The sequence below is a fragment of the Polypterus senegalus genome, chromosome 6 (genome assembly GCF_016835505.1).
Source record: "Polypterus senegalus isolate Bchr_013 chromosome 6, ASM1683550v1, whole genome shotgun sequence".
NCBI classification, from domain to species: domain Eukaryota; kingdom Metazoa; phylum Chordata; class Cladistia; order Polypteriformes; family Polypteridae; genus Polypterus; species Polypterus senegalus.
In genome coordinates, this window is record NC_053159.1 from 64,005,347 (window position 1) to 64,019,754 (window position 14,408).

The following is a 14,408-nucleotide window of genomic DNA, read 5'->3' on the forward strand; positions in this document are numbered from 1 at the left end:
CAAATTCTCACCTATAAACATTATAAATATACCCGAAGAGACACTTTTAAGGAAATTTAGAAAATTTTGGAGAAGGGGGTTGGCTTAAATACCGGTCATCAGCAAATACATGTAATTTAGTAGGTAGAGAAGGGGGTCGGCTAATATACCGAGTCGGCTTGTATTCCGGGATCTAGGGTATTTTAAAATGTATTTGAATTCCCAAAGTGGGTGAATTTAGTTATTGTTCAGATTATACGCTGATGAACAGATAATGCGTGATTTAGTAGGCATCAAAAGAATTTCACAGTGAAGCTAGATTTAAAACATAGTCATTCCAAAAATATTTGTTCAGAACTTGTGCAAAAACCATTTTGTTTGTATAACTTGAATTTGTAGTTTAACTCTTTGCAACCATGTTTTGAAAAACTTGTCAGCAGTCTGGCACAGAAGTTACGTTTGAGAGTAAAATGGGAAAATTGTAGTTAAACAATACCAGTAACGGCGCACTGAACGATAACATGCAGTGAATACACTTGACTTGAGCATTCCTAGTTTTCATACTGTTTCTCTGTACGTTTAGAATTCATTTGCTCAAGAGGTTGAGGCGCTTGCTGCTTCCTGAGCAGCTCTTCTTTTCTCCACCCTAGCGGCCCTCTTCTTTCGTTGGCATTTTTTCATGTTAAAACTGATTAAGTCAGTGTTTGTATTGCAATTACTTAGTATGCTTTCTTTAATTTTTCACTTAAGCTGGCACTTAAGTCTTCAATCTGCCTCAAGAATGATTTAAGATATGAATAGGTAGGGGAAGTGACGGTTAAGGTGGTAGGGATGAGAACAGCACTCGTACGCATGCGCTGCACTGCCAAGAGTTGATTTTACAATATAATAAAAAAAAACAAAAATAACCTTGGAGGTCATGCGGTATATGTGTACCAAATTTCAGGTCAATAAGTCAAACGGTTTGTGAGCTACAGGTGATTTAAAATCCTGGACAGACAAACGAACAGCTATGGTAGCATATTATATATAAAGATTTATGTTCGCTGATGCAGCAGTTGCCTCAGAAAAGTTCATGCAGAATAAGGAAATTAAATCTGGCGCTTTACATTATATAGTGGATCAAACTAAGGCAACAGTTTTAAAGTTAATAATAATAATATTTTTAATATATACTGTGTATAATAATTTTTTTTAATTATGTGAGAAAAAGTTGGTTTTATAAAGAAAAGTAATGTTTATGCCCATCTATTTTACAGTTTAAAATAGAACCAATAATTTTAATTTTTTCTCCTGTTAAACTGAAGCAGAAACTTTAGTCAGTCTACAATGTCGGATGAAGGCTTATCTGAATTTATCTTAATATTAAACAGCTGTGTCCTTGTTAGGCAATTATTTTTTACTTGGAACATCCAAAACACAGGAATTTAACTCTTTCCTCAAACAACATTTTTACTTTTTAAGATTTTTTTTTTCTCTAACCTAAAATAATGTCACATTGAAGTAATTTTGTCTTTCAGTATGTTGAAAAATATGAAACTTTCTTCATAAAGTAAAATTAGAGAAACACCAAAGGTCTGAATATTTGAGACACTACATTGTCTTCGAAAAGGGCAGGACTACCCCATGTATATGATGTAAATTAAATGAATAAATTCTAAACTGAAATAGATCATTTGAATGTCCTCTCCAAGTGCAGTACAGTTGCATCATACAATTTTTACATTTGACTGACTTGTTCTCGGCATTACATGAGTAACCCCAGGGTTGGATTTGTGGGAATAAATATGTAAAAATAGATTTACATGTATAGATAATTCATGGCAGTGCACACCAGCTGATCTAACTGATAAGCCTAAATCAACCCATTCCTGGATGATACCAACTAAGATATAACAAGATAATTATTGCTTTTTCTTATCTATTTATTTATTTATAGCTGCATAGAGGTTGAACCAAGTACAACTAACTGTGATTAGCTATTATAAAACATACACATTCATCAGGAAAACATTTGATTGAATGGGACATGATTTCCATTGCAAATGCACATGTGAAATTTCTCATCTGAGGCAGAATGAGCACATTTAGTGAAGGAAAGCATGCATTCATCCTCAATGTGCATATCTGTGTTTCATATCTTAATTTTAGCATGTAAAGTCTAATTGGCCAAGATTTATTAGTCTTGCAAGTTTTCATTTTCCTTATTATTTTTCTTGCTAGCAGTAAAAATCATTACTCAGAACTTGACATCTTGCTGTTTATATTTTCAAGAAACTTGCAGTGAACAGTCATCTCACCCCTTTTGTTGATCATTGCAGAGCAATCTTTTGATTATTGGAATTTTTTAATGAGCTGTTGAGTTTCAGTTGACTTGATTGTTTTATTACACAGTATGTCACATTTCATCAATTTAAAACCTATTCTGGTAGAATAGATATCCTAAAAGCATTTTCAGAAGTGCTGCACCCATCACTAATCATCCTCAACACATTCATCATCATAGAAGTACTACACTTTTAATCATCAGTGTCTCTTTTTATCAGTGTCCAATTTTGTTTATTTATTTTTAAATAATAAAACATTTTCCATGAAAAATGATGCAGAATGAAGTGACATAAAAAGTGAAAGGGGTAAATGCAAACTTAGGGCAGCACACTGTGAATGTTTGATGAGTGTGTTAAAAAAATGGAAGACAATATTTGTGTTATTAGCCTAAGCATATTCTTTTTGACTATACTGTACTTGTAACTCCAAAGGTCATTCCAAACTTACTTTTTCATGCAAGTACTTCTACATTCCCCTTTTTGACATTCTACATCAATCCCCAAACAGAAACGAACTTTCCTCATACTGTTTTTTTTGTTGTGTTTGCTTTCTGTGGTTTTCAGTGATACCCTTTGCTTATTTCTTGACACCATTGGAATTTAACTCAAAAAAAAAAAAAGACTTGAAATTTTTGTGTTTCTCGATTCTGTCAAAAAGAAAAAAAACGTTGCCAGTGAATTCGGAATTTAGCCATCCACACCGTCAACTTTCTTGAAAGACCGAGCAAAAAAAGGAGCCTCAGGGCTCAGCGTAAATGTCTGCGAACTGCTGCATTTGAAGAAATTGAAAAAGCAACCTCCCAATATGAAAAGGATGATTCAGCTTCTGATTGATAACTGTGCTGCCCACAACATGCTTCTATATTTAGATGATGTTTGCATTGAATTCTTCCCGCCAAATTGCATGGCAGCCATTGGATTTGGGCATCATTTGCACCCTGAAAGTGTATTATCGCAATGAAATGCTGAGAAAAATTTTTGCCAGCATAACTTGTAGTCAGAAGGACATGAAAATTAACGTGAAAGAAGCTATTGAAATGATTGCAAACACATGGACACAACTTAAAGTAAGCACTATAGCGACAAATACAAATCTCATTACTACAAAATTTTCATTACAAATAAATGTTTTTAAGGTCCCTGGTACTTCATTGTAACAGAGTTTGAAATATATACAGTGCATCCGAAAAGTATTCACTGCGCATCACTTTTTCCACATTTTGTTATGTTACAGCCTTATTCCAAAATGGATTAAATTCAATTTTCCTCAGAATTCTACACACCACACTCCATAATGACAACGTGAAAAAAGTTTACTTGAGGTTTTTGCAAATTTACTAAAGATAAAAAAAACTGAGAAATCACATGTACATAAGTATTCACAGCCTTTGCTCAATACTTTGTCGATGCACCTTTGGCAGCAATTACAGCCTCAAGTCTTTTTGAATATGATGCCACAAGCTTGGCACACCTATCTTTGGCCAGTTTCGCCCATTCCTCTTTGCAGTACCTCTCAAGCTCCATCAGGTTGGATGGGAAGCGTCAATGCACAGCCATTTTAAGATCTCTCCAGAGATGTTCATTTGGATTCAAGTCTGGGCTCTGGCTGGGCCACTCAAGGACATTCACAGAGTTGTCCTGAAGCCACTCCTTTGATATCTTGGCTGTGTGCTTAGGGTCGTTGTCCTGCTGAAAGATGAACCGTCGCCCCTGTCTGAGGTCAGGAGCGCTCTGGAGCAGGTTTTCATCCAGGATGTCTCTGTACATTGCTGCAGTCATCTTTCCCTTTATCCTGACTAGTCTCCCAGTTCCTGCCGCTGAAAAGCATCCCGACAGCATGATGCTGCCACCACCATGCTTCACTGTAGGGATGGTATTGGCCTGGTGATGAGCGGTGCCTGGTTTCCTCCAAATGTGACGCCTGGCATTCACACCAAAGGGTTCAATCTTTGTCTCATCAGACCAGAGAATTATGTTTCTCATGGTCTAAAAGTCTTTCAGGTGCCTTTTGGCAAACTCCAGGTGGGCTGCCATGTGCCTTTTACTAAGGAGTGGCTTCCGTCTGGCCACTCTACCATATAGGCCTGATTGGTGGATTGCTGCAGAGATGGTTGTCCTTCTGGAAGGTTCTCCTCTCTCCACAGAGGACCTCTGGAGCTCTGACAGAGTGACCATCGGTTTCTTGGTCACCTCCCTGACAAAGGCCCTTCTTCCCTGATCGCTCAGTTTAGATGGACGGCCAGCTCTAGGAAGAGTCCTGGTGGTTTCAAACTTCTTCCACTTACGGATGATGAAGGTCACTGTGCTCATTGGGACCTTCAAAGCAGCCGAAATATTTCTTTAACCTTCCCCAGATCTGTGCCTCGAGACAATACGGTCTCGGAGGTCTACAGACAATTCCTTTGACTTCATGCTTAGTTTGTGCTCTGACATGAACTGTCAACTGTGAGACCTTATATAGACAGGTGTGTGCCTTTCCAAATCATGTCCAATCAACTGAATTTACCACAGGTGGACTCCAATTAAGCCGCAGAAACATCTCAAGGATGATCAGGGGAAACAGGATGCACCTGAGCTCAATTTTGAGCTTCATGGCAAAGGCTCTGAATACTTATGTACATGTGATTTCTCAGTTTTTTTATTTTTAATAAATTTTCAAAAATCTTTTTTCACATTGTCATTATGGGGTGTTGTGTGTAGAATTCTGAGGGGAAAAAACGAATTCATTTTGGAATAAGGTTGTAACATAGCAAAATGTGGAATATATTACATCACAAAATGTAATACAGGTGATCAGATTTTTTTTTTTTTTGTCAAGTCAACAGCTGACTGAAGTTTAGGTTGGCTAACTAAAATAAGCATTGGCAACATTGAAATGGCACTTTAATTGCTTTTTTAGATAACAAAAGGATAATTTGAAATATTGCACTTTATTTTCCATTGAGTAAAGGAAGTCTGCTTTTGCTTGCAGAGATGAATGCTCAGCAGTTCCAACATAAAACAGTATTAAATCAGATTTTAAAAAATCTCCAGCACTCTGAACATGTGTTATTTCTCCAAAGGTGGCCGTAAGTGGGGTAGTAAAGTCTGTCCTAAAATGCATTGTGAAGGATTGTGTTTTTAAAGAAGAAGAATACAGTCCATTTTGCTAACAGTAATGCAAACTAACCATTCATAAATACAAATAGGCTAATCCTGAATGTTATGTGCAAAAGCAAAATATTATGTAACATGTTGGGAGTAATGTATTCCGAATTAGGGTAACGGAAAATCAAAAAACTCTTTGTTTATACTATATATCAGATTTGTTCAAATGGCATTAGAATAAGTGATATTCTGTGTGCCAGCCCTACAGACTAAAGGGAAATGCTATATTAACCCAGTCAGAACACTAAGTTTCTACTGCTGCCAAAGATGACTATCTCATGTTTTTCATGCTCATATTAATGTGTATCCTGTTTCTTGTGCATAATGGGTCTATACATCTTGTTTGGCCTGTACTTGCTGGTACTGATCCTGGCAGTGAATATTTGTGAATAAAGAGGCTGCCACTGGTGAGTCCCAGTTATTGGATCATGTGGTTCAGCATAAGGTATCTATCCAAGGATGGTTGTGTCATTTAGGAATTATGTGAGCCATTGATGTGATGTATGTGTGTGTATAAAGGTGTTACATGTGAATGCAAAAAGTCTAGTATTCAACTGCTCCAGTGATGGTAATAAATCTAAACACTTTAGCAACTACCCAGTATGTTAGGATTAGTCCAAGATAGTTTATAAAAATGGAGGGCAAATAAATATGTATTTTAACTTTTTGCAGGCTCTTAAATGTAACATATGTGTGTATGTGCTTAGTATATGTGCTGACATATAGCAGGTGTTTTCATGCATATCCAGTTAAAGATTAATTGTGCAAAGAGTCTCCACATAAAATTACTTGCAGTCACTGTGAATCAGAAATGGCTCTAGTTCTGCTGTTAAAGTGCTATATGCTATTTTTTTCATTACTACTGCTAACAGGTCTACCAACACCATGGGTTGCAATAAGCTGGGGTCTATCATAACATTAAAGTGCTTGGTATGAATCTTCCTTCATCTGAGTTTTTGTGCAGACCACACCTCAACACTTAAATACTTATTTCCACAGGTAATAACATTATCTTAATATTTTGTTCCTAATTTTCTCCTCATCATATTTTTCCAGCCTACCAAAGTCCTTGGTATCTATACTTTTACTAAGCGTGTGGCTCTGGATGAAATGGAAAACAAGCCTCGCAAACAGCAGGGTTACAGTACTGTGTCACACTTTAACATTGTCCACTATGACTGCCACCTTGCAGCTGTGAGGTAGGTCAACTGGATGTTAAACAGCATGGGTTTAGGAAAATATTAACACCATCTTCTTTGTTATAAATGGGGTTTTTAGAGTAGCCCCCTCATGCAGGTTTTAAAATTGCATTCTTATTTTTACTTAAAACATTTTTTTTTTCTTTTAACTGATTACTCCCATTTTCCATTTAGGCTGGCCCGTGGTAGAGAAGAATGGGAGAGTGCTGCCTTGCAGAATGCTAACACAAAGTGTAATGGATTGCTACCAGTATGGGGGCCACATGTTCCTGAGTCAGCCTTTGCTACATGCTTGGCCAGGTGATATATAAACCCGAAATCTTTTGTTTTTTTAAGTATGCAGCTGTATCTTACATTCAGGTTTTTTACCTTACAGAGATTATATGAATTAATTTTCACTTAGAGATGCAATGAAACAACAGTTTAATCAGGAGTGTTGAAGCTTTTGCATACATCTACATCATTCATGAAAATGAATTGTAGTCAGCAAGCCTTTTTTTTTTTAATCTCTGTTGTATGTATATATTTTTCTTTTTTTTTTTTTCTTCAGGCACAACACATATCTCCAAGAGTGTACTGGCCAGCGGGAGCCCACATACCAATTGAACATCCATGACATCAAACTACTTTTCCTCCGCTTTGCCATGGAGCAGTCCTTCAGTGTGGACACAGGTGGAGGTGGCCGAGAGAGCAACATCCATCTTATCCCTTACATAATTCACACAGTCCTCTATGTTCTTAACACGTGCGTATATGGCAGTGCCACCTGCTGACTTGTTTCTCCCTAATGTATAGTGTATTACTTCCTAATGTTGGCCATCATATGTGTGGACCCATTTGACAGAAAACGTCCTAAAGTTGAATGGATGTTGAACTGATGTTGGGATGCCTTAGAACTCCTTAGAACTTTTTTTCTGTCCTCCCGGCCATCAGACCTTACTTCATTCTTTATTTAGTATTGCCCAATGTTATTTTAGTTTTTTTTTTCTAAACTTTTCTTTCTTTATCTTGAAAATCCATCCATCCATCCATTTTCTAACCCGCTGAATCCGAATACAGGGTCACGGGGGTCTGCTGGAGCCAATCCCAGCCAACACAGGGCACAAGGCAGGAACCAATCCTGGGCAGGGTGCCATCCCACCACAGGACACACACAAACACACCAAGCACACACTAGGACCAATTTAGAATCGCCAATCCACCTAACCTGCATGTCTTTGGATTGTGGGAGGAAACCCACGCAGACACAGGGAGAACATGCAAACTCCACGCAGGGAGGACCCGGGAAGCGAACCCGGGTCTCCTAACTGCGAGGCAGCAGCGCTACCACTGCGCCACCGTCCCGCCCTATCTTGAAAATGTGCTATATAAATAAATGTTGTTGTTGGGATAGAGGTGTGGGTGGAATCATGCTTTGTAGAGTGAGCGTCCCAACATGGATTGCAGAGCTGCTTAATTCATTGGAATTGCTAAGAGGCAGATTTTTTGCACTAACAGTTTTTTACCTTCTCATTGTGAAGTTTTCCTTATTTTAGTTCTTTGTAGATAATCCCAATTATGCATTTTACTGATAGTGTATTTTGCATATTGAAACAGGACACGTACAACTTCCAGAGAGGAAAAGAATCTGCAAAGCTTCTTGGAGCAGCCAAAAGACAAGTGGGTGGAGAGCTGCTTTGAGGTGGATGGTCCCCACTACTTTACTGTGTTAGCTCTGCATATTTTGCCACCTGAGCTGTGGAAGGCTACACGTATAGACTTCCTCCGGCGTCTGCTTGTTACTGCGCATGTCAGGAAGGTGTCACCAACTGGCGCCAACAAGTAAGAGCAGTTCTGCCACCAAGTAAAACAAAGTGGGTGGGTGGGTTGAGGGGTAAATGATCTTTGGCGTGAGTTCATAATGCAACTTTTTACTATATCTAACTTGACAAAACATATTTAATTCCTTTCTTGTTAACTTTTTCTAGACTTAAATATTTGCTCGTTTTATGTTACAAACAAAAAAAAATGATTGTTATTCTGCCAGTATGTGCCTCTTACGACTGAAGATTTTCAAGGGGATGTTAAAGAGAGCACATTGTCAAGCTGCCAGTTTGGAGGAGTCACAGTGGTATTTTAAAGTTTTGTGTTAAATACGACTGTGTTTTGTTTGGAAGAATTTGTCCACTGCAAAGCATGGTGGGCCTCTTGGGGTTTTCCTTTGTCTTAGCTTGTCAGATTCCCTCAACTGCTACTTAAGTTTTTTTTGTTTTGCTGAATTCCAGACGCTGATAATCCTGCTCTCCTGGTGATATCCTGACTGTTTTTCATTTACCACAGTGATGGCTTTCTTGATACAATCTGCATTCTAGCTAGGGCAGTGGCGTGTACTTGTGTGTGTGTGCGCGTGTGTGTATTAGTGAAACTATACAGCTGTTGTGGCAGGCTGTGTGTATATTTTTTTTAAATCAACAACATTGCACACTCATACATTTTATGCACCAGTATATTAGTGCATGCAAAAGTGTATATATTGTTTCATATTTGTTGACATACGTTTAAATTGATGATACATTAATCAATATTGTGTTTATATTTTAAGAGTATGTTATCTTCAAAAGGTACTTTTAACCATATCTATGTTTGTGTGCATTTTTGATTGAGTAAATTAATTTTAAGGGGTGTGTGGGAAGTGTCGAAACAAATAAGCAGTTGAGATTTTACATAGTATTGGAATACTGTTCCCAAGTGGAAATGGTTGTCGGCCCCTTTGGCTCCGAACAATAGAGGAAATCAAATAAAGTACAATTGTTTATAGTACTGTTGACAAATACTACCTTTTTAAAAATGTTTATATATGTTTTGTTTTTTTTTCTTTCTAGCTTTCTGTAGAATTATTGGCCTGCTCAATGGTAGCTCTCTTACATGCCAGACTGCCTTCTAGGGTCTCACTGTTTTGTGTGATAGATGTTTGAGGGTCCCTTCTTTTTGATGTGTAGTTCACTATTCCTATGTAGTTTTCAGTACCTGATTGCTGAGAACTGTCTCCAGTCTGACCCAATTTTCCTATTTTTCTCTGCAGACTGACAGATAAGACAGTCAAGGAGTTTTCTGTTTACCGCTCACCATTGCTGTTTTGGGGACTGGTTGATCTCATCTACAAGATGTTTAAGGTATCTTTACTTAGAATGTGTGTAGGTGTGTGGCTGCACTCTTTAATGACAACTGTTGTGGAGTCTGGCATTCAGTGGTCAGTGATTTGTGTATTTAATGCTGACAATGGGTAAGCTGATTTCATAAAGTTGTCTTCATCAGCGCCAGACACTGCACATAATTAGAGCCTTGCAGTGAACTAAGAAGGTGCTGTGGGTTTAAAATTGAAACTCCCTTTGAGAAAGTATATATTCAATTTACTCTTATAAAGAACACCTTTAACTATAAGCCTAGTACTCAAATGCAGTATAGTTAAGATGCAACACAAAGTGGCACAACAGAAACACTGTTTAAACACCAACAGAAAAGACACATATAACTGAAAACTTAAAATTATTCAGACCCTTTATAAATTCTCTTAATTTTATGAAATAATAAATCATACCCTAAATATTTTGCTCTGTGTGATAATTTTATTTAACAGCACTGAAAGTCAATTTAATTTTGATGTCTTTGTTAATTAGTTAAAGAAAATGTACCATTTGCATAAGTATTCAGTCTTCCGCATTAAATTTTGAAATATATACATTACAATAAAAATTGTAACCAGTTTTGTAAATCATAAATTACAATATGTCAAGTACATTCCAGGTAAAAATCAGCACATTTTGAAGAAAATTTTAAATACTACGGGTAAAAGAAAACAGGCAGGAGCCCAAGAGACTTGTTTTGGAGTAACATTAATAAATTCCTTCAAATCTCAACAGAAATTCTACACTGATCCACACATATACAGTTAGTTCATTGTTTCTCTAATTTTAGGTGATACGTCACTTTCCTGATAATTATTGGGGGCGAAGGGGGTACATTAGAATTCTTCCAGTTAAGCAAGACCAGCAATGTAGTATGGCATATATCTGTGAATTAACTGCTACATAATTTTGTTTAAGCCTCTATTACTCTGAACAGTGCTGTTAGTTGCAGGACTCAAAATTATTCATTTTTCCTCTATGTGATAGATTAGTAAAAATATTCCCTCAGTGTGGTATTCATTTAGAATAATAGTCTAACAACATAGGCTAACAGACTAAATGTAGCCAGTGGTATCTCACCAGTGGTACGAGTATCTTTGACATGTTGTAAGTTGTTGGCCAAATACTAGGTAAGCAGTTCTAAGTAACAGGACCTAGAGAGGCCAGTGTTAGATGGCATTGTTCTTGGATTAGTTTCCAGCCCCGATATATTCTAGATATTTTTCTCATAAGATGCAAATGGTGTGCAATTTTAAGATGAATTTCCAGTTTATTTTGCCCAGCATGACAAAGGCTGCATGTTATGAATAGTGTAGATGAGTGAATTTTGCTATTGTGCTATTAGCAGCAAATTTGCTGCATTGCTGTTCACCCTTGTTCATTGAATTATTTGCTAACCAGTAATGGTGTACTGCACAATAACGTGCAATGAATACACTTGACTTGAGCATTCATAGTTTTCATCCTATTTCTCTGTATGCTTAGCATTCGTTTGCTCAGAGTTTGATACGCTTGCTGCTTCCTGAGCAGCTCTTCCTTTCTCCACCATAGTGGCCCGCTTCCTCTCTTCTTTCGTCAGCATCTTTTCGCGTTAAAACTGATTAATTCAGTGTATGTGTTGCAATTACTTAGTACTTTGTCTTTAATTTTTTCACTTAAGCTGACACTTAAGTCTTCAATCTGCCTCAAGAATGATTAAAAGTATGGAGAGGTAGGGGAAGTGACGGCAAAGGTGGTAGGGTTGAGAACGGTGCCCGTACGCATGCTATCTTTTTAATGGAGGTTAAAGTGCAAAGCATCAGCACAGACAGTTTGGAGAGCCTTCAGCACAACTTCAATCATGACACGCAACTTGGAATTAATTCTCTGTCTTTATATAAAACCTGCCTATTTTTTCTGACTTTGGACTTTAATTTCAGCATTTCTGCTTTGTTTTGACAAAATATGATTGCACATTTCTGACCGAGTTCTTTCTTCTTTGAGCTTATGGAGGCATTGTGGTTCAATGGTTGGCACTACTGCTGCAGAGCTCAGGTCACCTTCTTGGCCACAATGTTCGGTCCAGTATAGTTTGCAGACATTTCCCTAGCCATTAGGGACACCTTAATGATTGCACCGTCATAATCCAGTCAAATGTAGTTTGGTTAGTCCTTCCCCTTTGACTTCCATGCATTTTGCAGAGTTCAGTGATATTTTCATGATTTTTCTGAACTCGAAGTAAAACGAACACCGTGGAGTTTGCTCGTCGGTAGTTATGAATAACAAAGCTCTAATCCCTGCCCAATGTATGAGAGAAAGAAAGATCTGTTTCAGTTCATGCCAATCCCTCAATGTAGTATTTTGTAGAGCCACCATTGCTAAAATTAAAGACTTAATCTTTGTCGGTAAATATGTACCCTCTTTGCACACTGTTCAGCAGTGATTTTTGGACCTTTCTTCCAGATAGATTTATTTTAGGTTGTCCAAGTTAGTCAGATGACATTTGCTATAGATTCTCTCTGAGATTGAAATCATGGGTTTGATTAGGCCACTGAAAGATAATCCGCTTTTTGTCCTTGTTCCACACCAAGGTTATTTTGACATTGTGTTTAGGATTATTGTCCTGCTTAAAATGAATTTTTCCCCAATGCTTTTTTTTTTTTTTTAAGCAGACTGAAACAGGTTCTCTTTCAGTACTCCCTTATATTTTCCACCAGCTATTATTCCTTCTTTTTTACCCAGATTCACAGTCACTGCCAATGAAAAGGAGCCCCACGCCATAATGCTACCACCTCTATTCTTTAATCTACAATTTTTTAGGTGTGGGCAGCATTACGTTTTGCATCATACATCTATTTGAGCTCTGGCCAACAACCTCAAACTTGATCTCACCTGACCACAAAGCATTTTTCCATATAGCAACCAAGTCACTAATGTGTTTTGTGGAAAACTTTAGGCCTGCTTTCACATGTATTTTTTGAGCCAAGGCTTCTTTTATGTTTCCCTCCCGCAGAAACCATTGTAATGCAGAACTCTTAATTTGGTAGACTGGGGCATCTTTGCTCCAGTCTTGACTCCTGAATTCTGTTGCTCCTTCATTGTGATTGTTGGTCTTTCTGTCGGTCATTTTTAGAGGGACCACCACTTCTAAGCAGCAGCTGGACAGTTAAATGTTGCTTCCTCGACATCCAAACACTTGAATATTGTGCTGTACCCTTTTTCAAATTTACACCTTTGTATTTTTTTATCTGTAGTCCTCATTTTCACAGCTGTCCTTCAGATTCACAACCTGAATATGAGGCCATAAGTGTTGAACCGTTAATTTAATGATTTAGTGGTGGAGGACAGTTGTTAGGGAAATGTGTAGTCATTAGGTAATGGTGTTCACTTGTGTGTACTTAGTTTCCTTTTTTACTTAAGATTTTTTTCTAACATAAAACAGTATATTAAATGAATTCTGATTTTCAGTGTTTAGAAATAGCAGAGAACAATAGTTTTGTGTAGAATTTCTTATTCAGTAAATTTAAAGAATTGGTCTGAATACTTTTACAAGACACTGTTTTTTTTTCCCTTAAATACTGGTGAGTTTCTTGAACTATTCCTGGTCAAGTACAATCTGCAGTGGATCATGGCAGCAGGCAAATGACAATTACAGAAGAATACTGTACATATTTACACTCTCACACGTTGGGAAGCTTACCACTGAAAATACCTTGTTAGGGAGAAAGTATGCGCACACATGGCAAAGCATTTTTTGTTAATCTTTGAGTTATAGTGAAAGAGGTTTCATTAATGAGTTTTTTAAAGCACATATACTTTCAGTTAAAGAGTATTGCTTGGCGTTACAAAGTATTCTGTATTATGGAATGTGAATATGCATTTAAAATAATTACAAATGTTATAAATGAAAAAACCTTGTTGTGTGCCTGAAGCTATAAAGGCGCCTCCTAACTTTGCACGCTAATGTTTCCTTGGTAAAACAATAATTCCCTTGTGTTTTGTAAACATGCTCCAGCAGTTTCCCTGTCCTGGTTACTTCTTCACCACGATGCTGTTTCTCTGTTCTTTTGTGAAAAACCAAATAGTTGCATTTTTCTCCAGTCTGTGATCAGTCCGATACATCACCTGATGTTTGCTGCCAACAGATAATAATAACCTGCTTAATGTATCACTATCCATTCAGATGAATGATGTTCTCTTGCAGAAAGTACCAACAAGTAACACTGAGGGAGGCTGGTCCTTCTCACTGGCAGAGTATATCCGGCACAATGATATGCCCATTTATGAAGCCTCTGAGAGGGCTCTGAAAGCTTTCCAGGATGAGCTCATGCCGGCTGAATCATTCTCTGAATTCTTGGATGTTGTTGGTGAGTGTCAGTTTAAGCTTCTGGAAAATAAATGTTTCTTGAATCAGTGATCTCTCCCTCTCATCATAATCCTGCTGAGATTTTATTAAGTGTGTTTAATTATTTTTGTTTACTTTAGGGCTATTGGAAGAAATTACTGACCCAGACAGTTTCCTCCAAGACCTTCTAAACTCCATCCCTTGAGTGCCCTCCTTCTATTCAGTTTTGCACAGTGCAACACTCCCTAGACCTGGTGGCTGCTGTGTA

The 14,408-nt window shown here is 37.5% G+C and overlaps 1 protein-coding gene across 10 annotated transcripts in view; it reads left to right on the plus strand.

Moving 5' to 3' along the window:
- ubr4 (ubiquitin protein ligase E3 component n-recognin 4) overlaps nt 1-14,408 on the plus strand; it is a 196,896-nt gene that overhangs the window by 181,406 nt on the left and 1,082 nt on the right. For all 10 annotated transcript variants that reach the window (XM_039756137.1, XM_039756142.1, XM_039756141.1 and 7 more), the window contains 7 exons: nt 6,510-6,652; nt 6,827-6,952; nt 7,203-7,397; nt 8,249-8,473; nt 9,714-9,804; nt 14,000-14,162; nt 14,281-14,408. The exon at nt 14,281-14,408 is cut by the window's right edge and continues 1,082 nt beyond it. In XM_039756137.1, the coding sequence (XP_039612071.1) occupies nt 6,510-6,652; nt 6,827-6,952; nt 7,203-7,397; nt 8,249-8,473; nt 9,714-9,804; nt 14,000-14,162; nt 14,281-14,345 (1,008 nt within the window). In that variant the 3' untranslated portion in view covers nt 14,346-14,408. The remainder of the gene's footprint in view (nt 1-6,509; nt 6,653-6,826; nt 6,953-7,202; nt 7,398-8,248; nt 8,474-9,713; nt 9,805-13,999; nt 14,163-14,280) is intronic.